Below are 14,974 nucleotides of genomic sequence, written 5' to 3' on the forward strand. Positions count from 1 at the left end.
GAGCGCACGGGTTTGTTGATCGACTGTAGTTAACTTGTGAGTGAATGTTTAAGTTAGTTATAAAAGGAATTACTAATCAGTTATTAGCTCAATATAAATATAATAACCAACTTATTGTAAATAAAATATATTATATTTTTAAATATATATATATATATATATATATATATATAATTAGACTAGACTATTAGATGATTTAAGTTTTAATAATTTATATAAGATATTTTAGTTTATATACTATATTATATATGATTTAAAAATTAATTAATATTCTATAAATTTAAAGTGAAATTCATTTTTTATATAAAATAATAAAATAAAAATTATAATATAAACTATCTAATTAATCATACAATTCAATTTAATAACTGTATAATTAAATATATATAGTTAAAATATTTTTCTACTTTATATCAGATAAATATTAAATATAATATTATAAAATTTTTATTTTTTAAACTTTAATAAAGAAAAATATATAATTATATATAATTAATAAATTAATATATTTTATTAAATAGTGAATATTACTGAATAATAAAATTATTTTAAAAATTATTAAATATTTTATAAATTTAATAATTAATATATTTAAATATTTAAAATATTAATAAATTAAAACTTTTTAGTAATTAAATAAATAATTATTTATTAGAGTAATTATATATAATATATTCAATAATTTTATAATTATTGCAATATGATAAAATTTACTGATAAGATATAATTTCAATCTAAGTTTTAATGTGTATATCAAACTATTGAACATATTTATGATCTTTCTATTTAAATAGAATAATAATAATATAGAATAGATTTCATTTAGATCAATTGACAATATAAAATCACTGAGCTGAAAAAAGTAATTATAACTATTTTATAATAGTATAGCAATTATCTCATAATTACTTTATAAATAAAATCTCTATAAATATAAAAATCATTTAATAATTATATTAAGAAAAGAGATAACTATATTAAAAAAAAAGTATATAAATAGAGTTTTCTCTGAACTCATTTTTTAGAAATTATTTTAATATTTTATCAAGATAGATTATCTAGTTGATAATTAAATATTTATTTTATCTATATTTAGATTAAAACTGTGATAGCTGATATCTTTTTTCATATTTAATTCTATCATAGTTATGAATTCTATTAATTTATTTTATCTGACTATAGCAAGTAATTTGTCAATATCATATAAGTTTATATTTATTAATTTCTGTATATTAAGTGTAAGCTTAGTATAGTTAATCATTTAAAAACTGATAATATTATTGAATATATAATACAAACTGTTAAAAGTTATTTATAAAAGTTTTATAATTATACTTAAAATGATTGAAATAGACTGCTATTTTATATTAAACTCGCTATTAATGAAAGAGACTTCTTTTTTTTTATAATAGTTAGCTCGTTTTTCTTGAGTTATCAATATAATTTTAAAGTTTTGAATCCATCTATAAAATTACAAGCATAGTACATCAGTTATAGCTCTGTTTTAAAAGTAGATGATATTATTTATAAGCTGAAACAGATCTGAAAATGAGTTAAAATCTCAATGACAAGTACTTAACAGATATAATAGAAACAAGTTAATCATCATTAAGACTTTGCATCATACTATCAAATAGAGAATAAAGTCTGACTAAGTTTTTAAAATATTTATATTAATTAATTCTCTTATATATTTAATAATCACTATATAAAATATATAGTTATTGAAGTTATAGACTTTTATAATTATTATTTTAATATACTTTTAAATATATATAATAGATTTCAATTGAATCTACTTCATTTTACATTTATAGACTTATTGTAATCTCAAAAAATAGTTAATTGATAACTCTCTGTTATTTTTAATAAAGAAAATAAAGAAAAATATAAAATTGAATAAAGTTTTAATTAATATATTACTTACTACTGCTGTAAATATATAGTTAAATAAGTAGACTATAAAAAATCTATTTGAGAATCTGCATCTGCTTTTACTATTGTTCTCTATAAGGGGTTGAACTCCTAGATTTGCTCTGGCTGGCTGACTCAGCCTAGCTATTGTTTGCATGTGCGCACATGATCATGCTACGCGAGCTTGCTTAAGCTTGAGTTCTCATCTCATTCTTTTCTTCCCTTTCTCAAGCAATTTGTCCTTGTTATATAGGAGGACTAGCCTCTAGTTCTTAGAGCTTAACCCTTTACATTACAAATTGCTTCACTTCTTTCATTGATAGGCCACTAGGAGCCTTAATTCTGCATCACAAAGCTCAGCAAATGTGCTGACATATGATAGACTATTGAAAGCCTTAAATCCTGCATCATGAAGTTCAATGATAGCATTAATATATGAATAGACTGAGTTAGCAATCATGCTAACAAACAAATGAGTAATATTGAAAATGTCTAGCTGAATGAGATAAAGCAGCAGACTTGTACAACAAATACACAAATAAATCAATATGAAGCAATGAGCAAGAATGCTCTCAGCAGCTTTGAACAACAATGAATGGCCTTTCTCCAACAGCAGGAACAGGTTCAGTGTGAGAACAGAAATTTAATAGCAGCTCAGCAAGCTGAAATAGCTAATCTACAACAAGCTTTGAACACTTTGACATCAACTCTCTCTCAATCAAATCTGCAATCACTCATTGCAGTTAGAAGATCAAAGATCAAGCTATCAGACTATGAGAAGTATGGTGATTCTAATCTGAAGCACTACTCTCAGTGAGAGCTAAGCTTCAATCAAAACTTAAGATCAATGAGAAAGCTTTAAGTAATAATGAAGAATGTGCTTGATATGTGTACTTGAGACTGAAAGAAATGGCAGCAGCTCAAGTTTATCCCTGAGTTGAGAATAATAAGAACAAGATCAACTTCATAGTAGAGAGCTTACTGGAGCAGATACATATGCTCTATAGTGATTCTGCATGATAGAAAAAGGCTGTGCAAAAGCTCAACAATTTATAACAGAGTAGAAGAGCTCTCTTTGACTTTCTGCTCAAATTTAATCAGCTACTGCTGGAAGCTGATGGTCATGAATAAAATGATCACATTAAAAAGAGGTATTTGAAATCTACTCTAAGCATGGAGCTGAGGGAAGGCATAGTGAATGTAAGAAAACTGTCTCTCTATGAGAATTACTGCAAGAAGCTTAGATTAGTTGATCATCAACTCTCTGAGCTTAAAACTTTAATACAGTGATCTAAATATTGCAAGAGCAGATCTTCTTCAGATCATACAATGTCTAATCTATACTCTCTACTTTGTCATGCTGTCCTTGATCAATGAAACCAGCCTTAAGCTTTCACTGATGATATGATGAATCTCTCTTCTAGTGCTGTGATCCCAAGCACCCATCACATCAAATTGATAAATCAGACAGAGGTTAATTGATAAAGAGAGCAAGGCCTGTGCCTGAGATGCAAAGCTGAAGGTTATATGATTAAGAGCTATTTATTCAAATCTTCTAGATACTCTGCTACTCTTATGATAGCTAAGATGATTCTCAAGCTGGTACTGAATGACAACAATGTAGATATAAGTGAGGATTTGAGAAAAGAGTAGCTTCAATCAAAAGACACTGAAAGGAGCAAAATAAAAAGCTTATGAGAAAGCAATGGAGAAGATTTAAATCTAAGATGATATTCAAACCCTTCACTGTTGATGCTTTAGTAGATAATGCCTTTTTGACTAAAGCAATGATAGACAGTGAATATAATGTCTATAATCTTATTTCTCAATCTTATGTTAACAAGCATAAGCTCTCATGCATTGAAATTCTCATTATTAAAATGACTGGCTTTGAAGACTCTATGAGACTCTCCACAAGCATAGTGACTGGTATTTGAATTGATATAGATGGTCATATAACTGAATGAGTCTTTCTCTATGTGGTGAATGGGTTACATGATCATGATATGTATGTAGATGATCTCTAGCTGGCCCAGCAAAAGATGACTGTGATCCCTTATCAAAGAATTATGAGATTTGAAGAGAGTGGCATAGAGGTAGAGCCTAGTTCAAATGCAAAAGCTGATGTAATTCTCATCTCTGTCATAAGCTTCTCTAGGCTTGCAAGCACTTGAGAGAAGTGAAACATCAAGATCTTCACTGTCAGTTTGACTGACATTTAAAAGACTCTAGAAGTGAAATCAAAGATTGACCTTAAAGAAAAGCTGCCTGAACATTATCATGAGTTTTTGGACATATTTGATAAGAAAGCTACCAATACTCTACCCCCACTTTGAGGCCCAGGTAGAGATCATGGAATTGAACTGATTAAAAAGGCCAATGATAGCACAGAACAACTCCCTTAAGACTTATTATATAATATATCTTGAGAGGAACTACTGGCTTTGTGAAAGACTCTTACAGATTATCTAGATAAGAGTTTTATTAGAGTGAGCAACTCCTCTGCAGCTGCTCTCATACTATTTGTGAAGAAGTCTGAGAATGAGCTAAGATTCTATGTGAACTATCAAGCTCTTAACAAAATCATCTGAAAGAATTGATATTCTCTATCATTAATCAGTGAGACTCTATAGTGAATTGAACAGACTAAATGATTCACTAAGCTGAACATTATTGCAGCTTTTCACAAGATTTGAATCATGGAAGATGATGAGTGGATGATGATCTTTAGAATCAGATATAGACTATTTGAGTAGCTGATTACATCCTTTAGTTTGGCCAATGCTCCAAGCATATTTCAAAAATATATCAACTGGGCATTACATAGATATCTGGACAACTTCTGCTCAGTCTATTTAGATGACATCTTGATATTTTCCTCAAGAAGCTTACAGAAGCATTGTGAGCATGTACAAAAGATGCTTATGTGTCTACAGGAAGCAGGCCTGCAGACAGACATCAGAAAGAGTGAGTTCAAGATGAACAGCACAAAATATCTTGAATTCATCATTGAAGCAGGCAAGAGTATACAAATGAATCTGGAGAAGATTAAAGCTATTTTGAAATGAGTGACATCTACTACTCTTAAAGGTATACAAGGATTTTTAAACTTTGCCAATTTCTATAGACAATTTATCAGAGATTTCTCAAAGATTGCAATCTTATTGACAATTCTTACACACAAGAATGTTTCTTTTTTATGGATGAGCAAGACTGAAGAAGCTTTTAAGTGTTTAAAATCAATGTTTATCTTCACTTCAATTCTGCTTCAATTTGATCCTGACTGTAAGACTATATTGAAAACAGACTTCTCAGATTACATCTCAGAAGAAGTACTGCTACAATATGATGAGCAGAGCATTCTACACTCATATATCTTCTTCTCTTGCAAGCATTCATCTGCAGAATGCAACTACAAGATTCATGATAAGAAGTTATTAGCAATAATTGAGTATTTAAAGAAATGAAACACTGAGCTATAAAGTGTAAAGAAATTCAAGATTCTCACAGATCATAAAAATCTAGAATACTTCATGACTACATGCAGACTAAATGAAAGACAGCTATGTTGAATGAATATTCTCTATCAATTCAACTTCAGAATTGATTACTGGCTAGAGAAGTTGAACATTGAACCAGACACTCTATCACAAAGAGAGCAGAACATGTCATAGAGTATTGATGATGAGAGAATCAAGCAGAGACAAGCTCAACTACTTAAGTTTAACATACTGACACCTGGAATGAAATCAATAGTGACTGCTGTCAGTGTGAAATTTAAGATATCTCTTCAAGCTCAGTGAAATGAGACTCACAAAAATGACAAGATTCTGCAGTATCTGAAGCAAATTCTTCATGAGAAAAGATTCAGATTTTCTTCTGAACTCAGTATTAAAACCTCTGTCTCTGAGTGCTCTTTAAATGAGAATAGAAAGCTTCTCTTTCAAAATCATAAGTAAGTGTCAGACTTTGAACCTCTTCAAACCAGATTAGTGCATGAGACTCATGACTTACCTCTTACCAGCCATCCCAGGTGAGAGCAAATGGCAGAAGTTCTAAGATATGAGTTCTACTGGTCAGACTATGCTGTCAATGTGAGAAGAATAATCAGAAACTACCATCTTTGCAGATCAAATACCACATGAAAAGATCAACATCAAGGACTATTTAAGCCTCTTCTTATTTCTGAACACATGTAGCAGAAGCTTTTCATGGACTTTATCATGAACTTACTGAGCTCTAAAGGATATATGAACATCATGATTATAATGGACAGACTGATCAAAAGAGTTATATTAAAAGTAGTTAAGAAAACTGATGTGAAGACAGTGACTAGAGTGTTTCTTCACAACATCATCTCTCAATATAGCATCTCTAAGACAGTAGTGTCAGATCAAGAGTCAGCTTTCACAAGCATGTTTTGAACTCAGATATATGAGAAACTAGACATTAAGAGATGACTCTTCACAGTCTATCACTCAAAGACTGATGAAGCTACAGAGTGAATGAATCAGATTCTGAAAATCTATCTATGCAAGTACATTAGCTTTCAACAGAATGACTGGCATGAATGACTCCCTCTAGCAGAGCTGGCCATCAATAATAGAGATGCTGCCTCAACAGGTGTGAGCTCATTCTTTTTAATGTATCTTTTCCACATCTTCTTCATTGATATAGCTGATACACTCTCTGTTGAAATACTATATAATCTCATTGAGTTTGCAGATGATTATATGAGGAAGGTCTGTGAAGTGTTGAAGTGAGCTCAAGTAAAAATGATGAATGCTCAGTAATCTCAAGAGAAATACATGAATAGATGAAGAGACTCAGTTTCAAGCTTTCAACCTGAAGATAAGATCTGATTGAGTTTAGAGAACATGAGAATTAATCACCTGTGCAAGAAGCTGAATGTGAAATACAATCAATATACTGTGCTAGAAAAGATAGAATTCCATGCTTACTGACTAAGTATCTCATCTGATATTTACAATGTCTTTAATGTAAAGCTTCTACATGCTGTGATGACAGATCTTCTATCTAGTCAGAGGCAAACTGACTGGCAGTCATTCACTATAAAGACTCTAGAAGGATCTGAGTTTGAGATTGAGGAAATTCAGAGTGAACAAACCTACCAGAGGAAAAAGCAATACCTCATTAAATGGGTAGGTTAGGCTGAGTCTACATGGAATAATGCAAGTCTTCTACAAGAAGTGAAGGTCTTGAACACTTGAGAGGCCTCTCAGCAGGCAAAATTAAATGTAAAGAGAGCTTTAAATAGTTGTAAAGGCCTGCAACAAAGAGGGAGAAGAGTGTTAGGGAGCGAATGCGAGCTGCATAAGAAGAAAGACTCTCTGCGTTGCTAACTGCTATATAATGAAATACTAAGCTTGATGGGATGAAAAGGGGGTGCTGGGGGCCTGTGTGGATTATAATCACCTGCATGATCATGTGGTCATGTGATATGGGTTAGGCCTAATTGAGCAACCCGCATGGTTGCATGGTCATGTGATGTGGGTTAGGCCTAATCGGGCGCCCCGCTTAATCTGACGTCGAGTCTAACTGGGCACCGGCCTTTGGTCGGACGCTGAGCCTAACATCACCCCCCAGTCTAGGGGCAGGCATGTCCTCATGCCGGTAGGTCATCATCAACCTCATCCTTCAGGTAGCTGTCTGTCTCCCATGCCTTCAGCCACTCATCTAGTCGCCTTGGGGGCTCAGCTTTTGTAGGGTTAGCCTCATGGAAGTCGCATATGGCGTGTGGTGATCCTTTGAAGTTGTGAGTGGGGTATCATGAAGAATTCTCATCAAACTCCTTCCAGCACATCTGGTACTGCAGCTTGCTCCAGCTTATTCTACTGGTCAGTATACAATCTATTTCTCATTCATTCTCACCATCTATTTCAATTGAGTCTGGTGGTCTGATAGTCTGGCCAGGTAGAGAATCTCTGAAGTCCTTGCATAGCTTGTCTGAGGAGAAGATTGAATGAATCTTCATTGTTATGAGGAGGTCCAGTTTGTAGGCATTGTTCACCTTTTTCAGGATTCTGAAGGGACTGGCATTCTGCTCTGTCAGTTTACAGCTTGATCAATCCATCTTGTATGATTTCAATGTTAGATAAACAAAATCTCCTACTGCAAAGTCAGGCTCTCAATGATGCTTGTCAGTCTGCCTCTTCATCTGTTCCTGTGCTGTCTTTATGCCTTTACTTACCTGATTTCAGATCTCTCTCATTTGATGAATGAAGCTCCTTGCTGCTTCTCAATTTCTTTTCTCATTCATGTTCAATTTCTCTGCCAGTGATTGCCAGTCAAATGACATTCAGAGTTCATATTCATTTGCTGTGAGGAAGAAGGAGATCCCTGTGAAAGCATTTGAGATAGCTGTGGAGGCATGATTTATAATGAGCAGTCACTCATCTCAGTCATCTTGATAGTAACTGACATAGAGGTGAAGACAGGTGGCAATGTATTGATTCATCACTTCTGTCTGTTCATCAGTTTGTGCATGATGTGTCATTGAGAGTTTCAGTTTTATGTCCAGAATCTGTGTAAACTCATCCCAAAAGCTTAATATGAACTGAGGGCCTCAGTCAGAGACAATTGAGTCAGGTACCTCATTGTATGAATAGTAGAATTGAATGAATAGTTGGGTCAGCTCCTGGGCTGTAACTCCCTGAGTGATTGAAATGAAGATTATCTTCTTGCTTAGCCAGCATACTATGATCAAAATGACATCATAACCTGTTTTGCTTTTCAGCATGTCCATGAAGTCCATTGCAATATACTGCCATGCCTGTTCTGGTATTGATAATGGCTTTAGCAAATCAGAAGTCTTATCTCTTGAAATTTTACTGATCTGGCACACATGACAGTTCTGAATATAGTGTAGAACATCTGTCTGCCAGATGACTCATTAATAGCATGATTGCACCAGGATCAGGGTCTTTCATTCTTCAGAGTGTGCTGTTGAAGCTTGATCATGAATTTTCTGCAGTAGCTTGACTATCAGAGTTTTCTTTTTCTGAACAGACATTACTAGTCTTTCATTGTACTGTAGCACATTGTCCTTCATTGTATAGAGACTATTCTCATTATCTGCCTGCTGCCACAGGAGCTCAATTGAGATGGCTGTCTTGTTTAGAGACACTATGCATTCAGCAATGCTCTCTTTCTCTGAGGAGTTGATGCTAGCAATGTCTGTAAAGAGAGTGATCTGGGGGTTGAGAATCTCTGATTCTAGAAGAATCTGCATATGACTGTTCTGTTGCCTTCTAACCTGCTCAAGCCTGCTCAGTGCATCTGCTAGCAGGTTGACCTTGCCTGATTGATACTTGATCTCAAAGTAGAAACAGGAGAGAAACTCTGCCCAGTGAGCTTGACATACATTCAGCTTCTTGATAGTCATGAAGTATTCCAGTGTGTGATGATCAGTGAGAATCTTGAATTGTTTCTCTCATTGTAGTCTCTCAAGCTCTGCTCATCATTCTTGTAAGACTCAGACTACTGCCAGCATTTTCTTATCATGAACTTCATAATTAAGCTCTGCACTGTTCATTGTCTTTGAATAGAAGACTACTGAGTGCCAAAGGTCATTTTCAAATCTTTGACTTAGTACCTCAGCCACTACTCTGTCAGAGACATCAGTCTCAATACAAGTCTTTCACTCAGAGTCATAGTAATGCAGTGTTGGAGTCTTCACCAGCTGTCTCTTCAGTTTTTCAAAGACTGATTTGCATTCTGATGTTCACACAAATGAGATAGTCTTCTTTGTCAATTGATACAGTGGCTTTGTGATTCAGCTGTAGTTCCTTATGAATCATCAGTAGAAATTGCCAAATCCTAGAAATGACTGAACTTCTTTGACTGTGATGAGGATCTGCCATCTCACAATGGCAGCTGTCTTCTCTGGGTCTGCCTCAATTCCTTCTGTACTGATGATGAACTTTAGATATTTTGTCCTCTGGACTGCAAACTCACATTTCTGAATGCTGACTTGCAAACCTGCTGTCTTTAGTCAGTCTAGCACTGAGTTTACCTGCTGCTTGTGCTCCTTCAGATTCTTGCTATAGATTAGAAGATCATCCATGAATGCTGTCATAAACTTGTCCAGGTAGTCAAAGAAGATACTGTTAACAAATCATTGAAAGCAGGCAGGGGCATTTGTAAGGCCAAAGGGGACCACCTGATATTTATAGGTCCTGTAGCAGGTTCTAAAGATGGTCAGGTCCTCAGACTCAGGGTCCATTCAGATGCAATGGAACCCCTGCTGAATGTCCAACTTTGTAAAGTATTTCACTCCATTGAGTCAGTCCATCAGCTCATCTATCAGAGGCAAGGAATACTGATCTCATTTGATTATAGCATTCAGCTTGTGAAAGTCAACACAGAATCATAGCTTCTTCCCACTACAGGCAATCAGAATTGAGGAGGTGTAGGGGACTGAACTTGAGATGATGAAACTCTTTGCTAGGTTGACTTCAAGATAGGTCTTCACTGCCTCTAGTTCCTCTAGATTCATCTTATATAGAGGCGCATGTCCAATGCCCTGGGTGAGGTCAACATCAGGCTGGAGCTCTATTTTAAAATCAACATTCTTTCATAGGGGGGGCAGTTCATCTGATGCTTTCTTTGAGAAGCAGTCCTCTCAGTCTTTCAATCATTCTGATAAGTTGCTGATCAGCTTCTCATCAGACTCATCCTCAGCTCTCACTAAACCCCACTTCTTCTCAAGCTGTTTATCAATTTCATACAGACTGATTATGAAGACTGTTGACTTCTTGTTCTTCATATAATCATGAAAGGAAGCAGTCTCAATGAAGTTCATATCCATCATCTGTGATGCTGTCTTCTCCCAGGTCAGCCTCTGCCTCATCTCAGGCATCACAACTGAGCTGGTCCCTCTCAATCTGTGGAGCTGAGTCTGATGCTCCTGTCTGATCTCCTCATTCAGCTTGATCTCTCTTCATTCCACATCTGCCTGATGCTTAGACTTGAGGTCTGGACACTTCAGTACTGATCAGGGTACTATCTTCAACATCAGCTCTGCCACCTGTTCAGGGATAGACCATTCACTCAGTCAAACCAGGTGTTGATTTTTAACATCAAGTCATATATTCTGTGCTGCCAACCACTTCTGTCCCAGGATGACAGAGTGCTGGCCTAGGTCTGTTATCAGCAGAGGGACATTCTGAAATCTCCAGTCATTCACCCAGAGGTTTAGAGTCAATGTGTGATCTATCACCCCACTGAAGGTGTCATTGTATCCTTTCATGCAGCATTTGAATGAGAGTTCTTGAAACTTCCTATCAAAGAATCTTGCCAGTTCTATGGCATATCAGATATCAATAAAATTCACTTCATTTGCTTCAGTATCAGCAAGAGAATTTGTAGAAGTAGCAATTTCATTGTAGGCTAATTTGATTGATACATTAAAGCTTTTCCTCTCAATCAAGTCCTTCATCTCAAATCTCTCACAGACTATTGAACTATCTGAGGTGAAGTCTTCTCTCAGACTCACTCTTTTTCTGAGTCTGCTGAAGACTCAGAGACATCATTTTCTGTGAGCTCAGCAATCATCTGCTGGGACTTCTGCTTTGTAGAGCAGTTCCTGGCAATGTGATCTTTTTTCTTACAGTAGTAGCACTGAATATCTGAATGAGAGCTCAAGGCCTTCTTCACAGTAGAGGATTTTGTTGCAGAGATGCTAGAAGATATTTGACTGTTGATGATCTGCAGAATGTTCTGCTTGAAGATATTATACTCATTTCTCTGTGAGCTCTTTGATTTCTGAGTGACATTGATTGTCTGAAGGGTGTGAGCTGCCTGCACACAGATTTTCTGAAACTCAGCATATGTATCAGTGATCACATTGACTACTGCTATCATCTTCTGAAGATCAAAGAACAGCTTGTCATTGAAGTCTGTCTTGTAGTCCCCTCTGGCAATCTTGACCTCCTCTGCCAGATGTAAAAATTTTGTGACAAATTCATGATAATTATCCTCATTATGCATAATCAGCTTGTGATAATCACCTTTGACATTTTACAGCTTGTTAGCATTCTCATATATTGACTTGAGGTGCTCAAACATCTCTTCTGCAGTTTGATATTGCTCAGAGTGGTTCTCTTTCATACAGAATGCAATGTGACATGCTGCATCCTCATCAGTCCAGTTTTCAATGTACACTATTCTCATGTATTCAGTAGAATAGTGGTCAGCATTCTCTCAGAGCTTGTTCTTCATCTGAAAGAGCCAGTGTTCAAATTTCAGCTCCTTGCTGTCAGTGAGATGTTTCAGATCATCAATCTTGACAGATCTCCTGGCAGTCTCAGAGGAAATGACACCTCAACTTGCTGCTTGATTGCTGACTGTCATGTGAATCAGAGTGTGGCTAAGTTCATCACATTCAGCAATTAGCTCATCAATCTGGCTTTGCTTGACAGTGACCTGATTAGTAGCATTGTCCCATTCCATTCTCAGATGTGTGACTGTATCTCTTAATGTTTTTTCATCATCAAAGATGCCATTGAAGATTGTCATCAACTCATTATAAACACAGTTGCTGTCTGAGTGAATTGTCTCTCTGAATTCCTCAATTGAGATGTATGATTGATCAGTTGATCTTGTTAGAAGATATCACCAGTCCTTTCAGCCCCTTCCAGGGGGTTGGGAGCCTGTGGTGATCATCTGATGTTGGATTGAGCTGTTGTCTTCAACAGTGCTGTTGTCTTAGCAGTTGATCTGACATGTTGTCAGACTCTGAACTAGCAGATTCTAATTCAACTGAGGCACTCAAGTTCTCTGCTGAAACCTGAGTGAGAAGGTAGAAGAGAAGCTTAGTATTGTGTTAGAGAGTGAATGCAAGCTGCATAAGAAGAAAGACTCTCTGTGTTGCTAACTGCTATATAACAAAATACTAAGCTTGATGGGATGAAAAGAGGGTGCTGGGGGCCTGTGTGGATTATAACCACCTGCATGGTCATGTGGTCACGTGATATGGGTTAGGCCTAATCGAGCAACCCGCATGGTCGCATGGTCACGTGATGTGGGTTAGGCCTAATCGGGCGCCCCGCTTAATCCGACGTCGAGTCTAACCGGGCACCGGCCTTCGGTCGGACGCTGAGCCTAACAGAGAGGGGTATTATAAGGAGTTGAACCTCTAGATTTGCTCTGGCTGACTGACTCAGCCTAGCCATCATTTGCACATGCACACATGATCATGCTATGTGAGCTTGCTTAAGCTCAAGTTCTCATCTCATTCTTTTCTTCCCTTTCTCAAGCAATTCGTCCTTGTTATATAGGAGGACTAGCCTCTAGTTCTTAGAGCTTAACCCTTTACATTCTCATTATATATAAATAGACTAATATATTCTTATACTCTATATAAAGAAGAATAATATAAAAAATTATACTTTAGTTTCTATTAAATTTCTCTTTATATTATCAGAGTCTATTATAGTTTATTATATAAGCACGCAGCTAACTAACTAATATAATTTCACACTGAGTCAGTCATCACACTAAGTCAGTCAGCAAATTCACTGTATCCCAACTAAGTAGTTTTTAATTTAAATTATCTCAATGTAATAAAGCTCAATTAAATTAAATTAAATTACACTTAGTTGAGAATATCTTAGTCTTGTATACTGAAGCATTTTACAATTACTGCATCTTTATGACACTTATATATGTGCTGTGGACTCAGTAGCTGAAAGCTTGAGAAGTTAAATAACTAACTATTCAACAGGCTCTGCAAGCTCTATAGAGTCTACTAGAAGACTTTGAACTTCTTCACTAGTTAAATCTTCTACTTCCTACTCAATTTGATGCCTAGATCTCTTGCACTTTTGCTTCTCTATCTCATTGATATTGAATATATTCTGATATTACTTCTTTATAATTATGGTACTGACTATCTCATATTCATAGGCTATGATAATTTGATTAAAATCTTTCACAAAGCCTTGAAACTGATTCTTCACTAAGCCCTTGATTTTATTTACCTGCCAGTGTAATTGCTGGAGATTACTAGGTGTTTGAAGCATCCAGGACATAGTTGAATTAGTAGAGTTACTGTATAATAGGGTAAAAATCTATAGTTGAATATTTAACTGCTGGAGAATATAGTTAAGCTGAAAGAATATTATTTCAGTTGTCTTAAAGTCATTTTGAATAGTTTGAGGTTTGAAGGCTGTAGCATATAATGCAGAGTAGGCATTTAGAAAATCTGTCTTCTGAATGATATTAAATCGAAACTGCATTCACTGCTGAACTAGATCTCTATACATTTACTTTAAAACTGAAAAAAAACTTACATCTAGTGACTGCAGAAGGTAAGAGGAATAAGATAGTATATAAAGATATATTGTAGTATAATTCTTGTAGATTTGATCTAATTCTGAGATAATATGACTATCATACTTATTCAGAATAAGAAGAATAGATTTATCAACTCTGTGAGAATCTGCTACTAGAATAAATACTTATTAAAGTTATCTCAGGTCTATTTCATCAGTAGTCCAGCTATTTAGACTAACATGTAGCCTTCAACCTTCTGAAAGGCCTTCAAACCAACCTTTCAACAAGCCCTGGCCTTTGAGAATGAGATAAAGAGGTAGAGCTCATTCTGACACATTGACTGATTTAATTATAGTCATTCATTCATGGTTTTCAGGCTGTAAGAGCTTTGCTTTGTCATAGTACTCACTACTAGTAATGACCTTAGTAGTGGTACAAAACTCTATAGCAAAGCTAGTTTTATCAAAGTTATATATATTCTCTGACACAATCTCATACTCAGCAATTGTATCTTTTAAGATCTTAAATCAATTCTTTATAACTTGCTGATCTTCATACTTAATCTAGTCATAATTATAATATCTAAAATAGTAGCTTCAAAGCTATATATAATATTTAATCAGTTTTGAAATTCAATTCTTGCTGATTTGAGGAGGGGGAGTAGTGAAGACAGTAAAATTTCATAATATAAGAAGATAATTAATAAATATCTTTAACAAATGCTAGCTAGGAGGAGAATTCTTATTTAGCTTGATTCAACACT

General features: G+C 35.0%; 1 protein-coding gene across 1 annotated transcript; it reads right to left on the reverse strand.

Moving 5' to 3' along the window:
* Positions 1–11,020: 11,020 nt before the first annotated feature.
* PAAG_08933 (hypothetical protein) lies at positions 11,021–12,137 on the reverse strand (the record flags this gene model as incomplete). Its single annotated transcript, XM_015846674.1, has 3 exons — positions 11,021–11,216; positions 11,432–11,945; positions 12,048–12,137. Coding segments are annotated over 3 exons (800 nt in total), but the record flags the coding sequence as incomplete, so codon positions are not given.
* Between the last annotated feature and the right edge of the window lie 2,837 nt (positions 12,138–14,974).

Source organism: Paracoccidioides lutzii (assembly GCF_000150705.2).
Source record: "Paracoccidioides lutzii Pb01 unplaced genomic scaffold supercont2.53, whole genome shotgun sequence".
In the NCBI taxonomy this organism is placed as follows: Eukaryota; Fungi; Ascomycota; class Eurotiomycetes; order Onygenales; family Ajellomycetaceae; genus Paracoccidioides; species Paracoccidioides lutzii.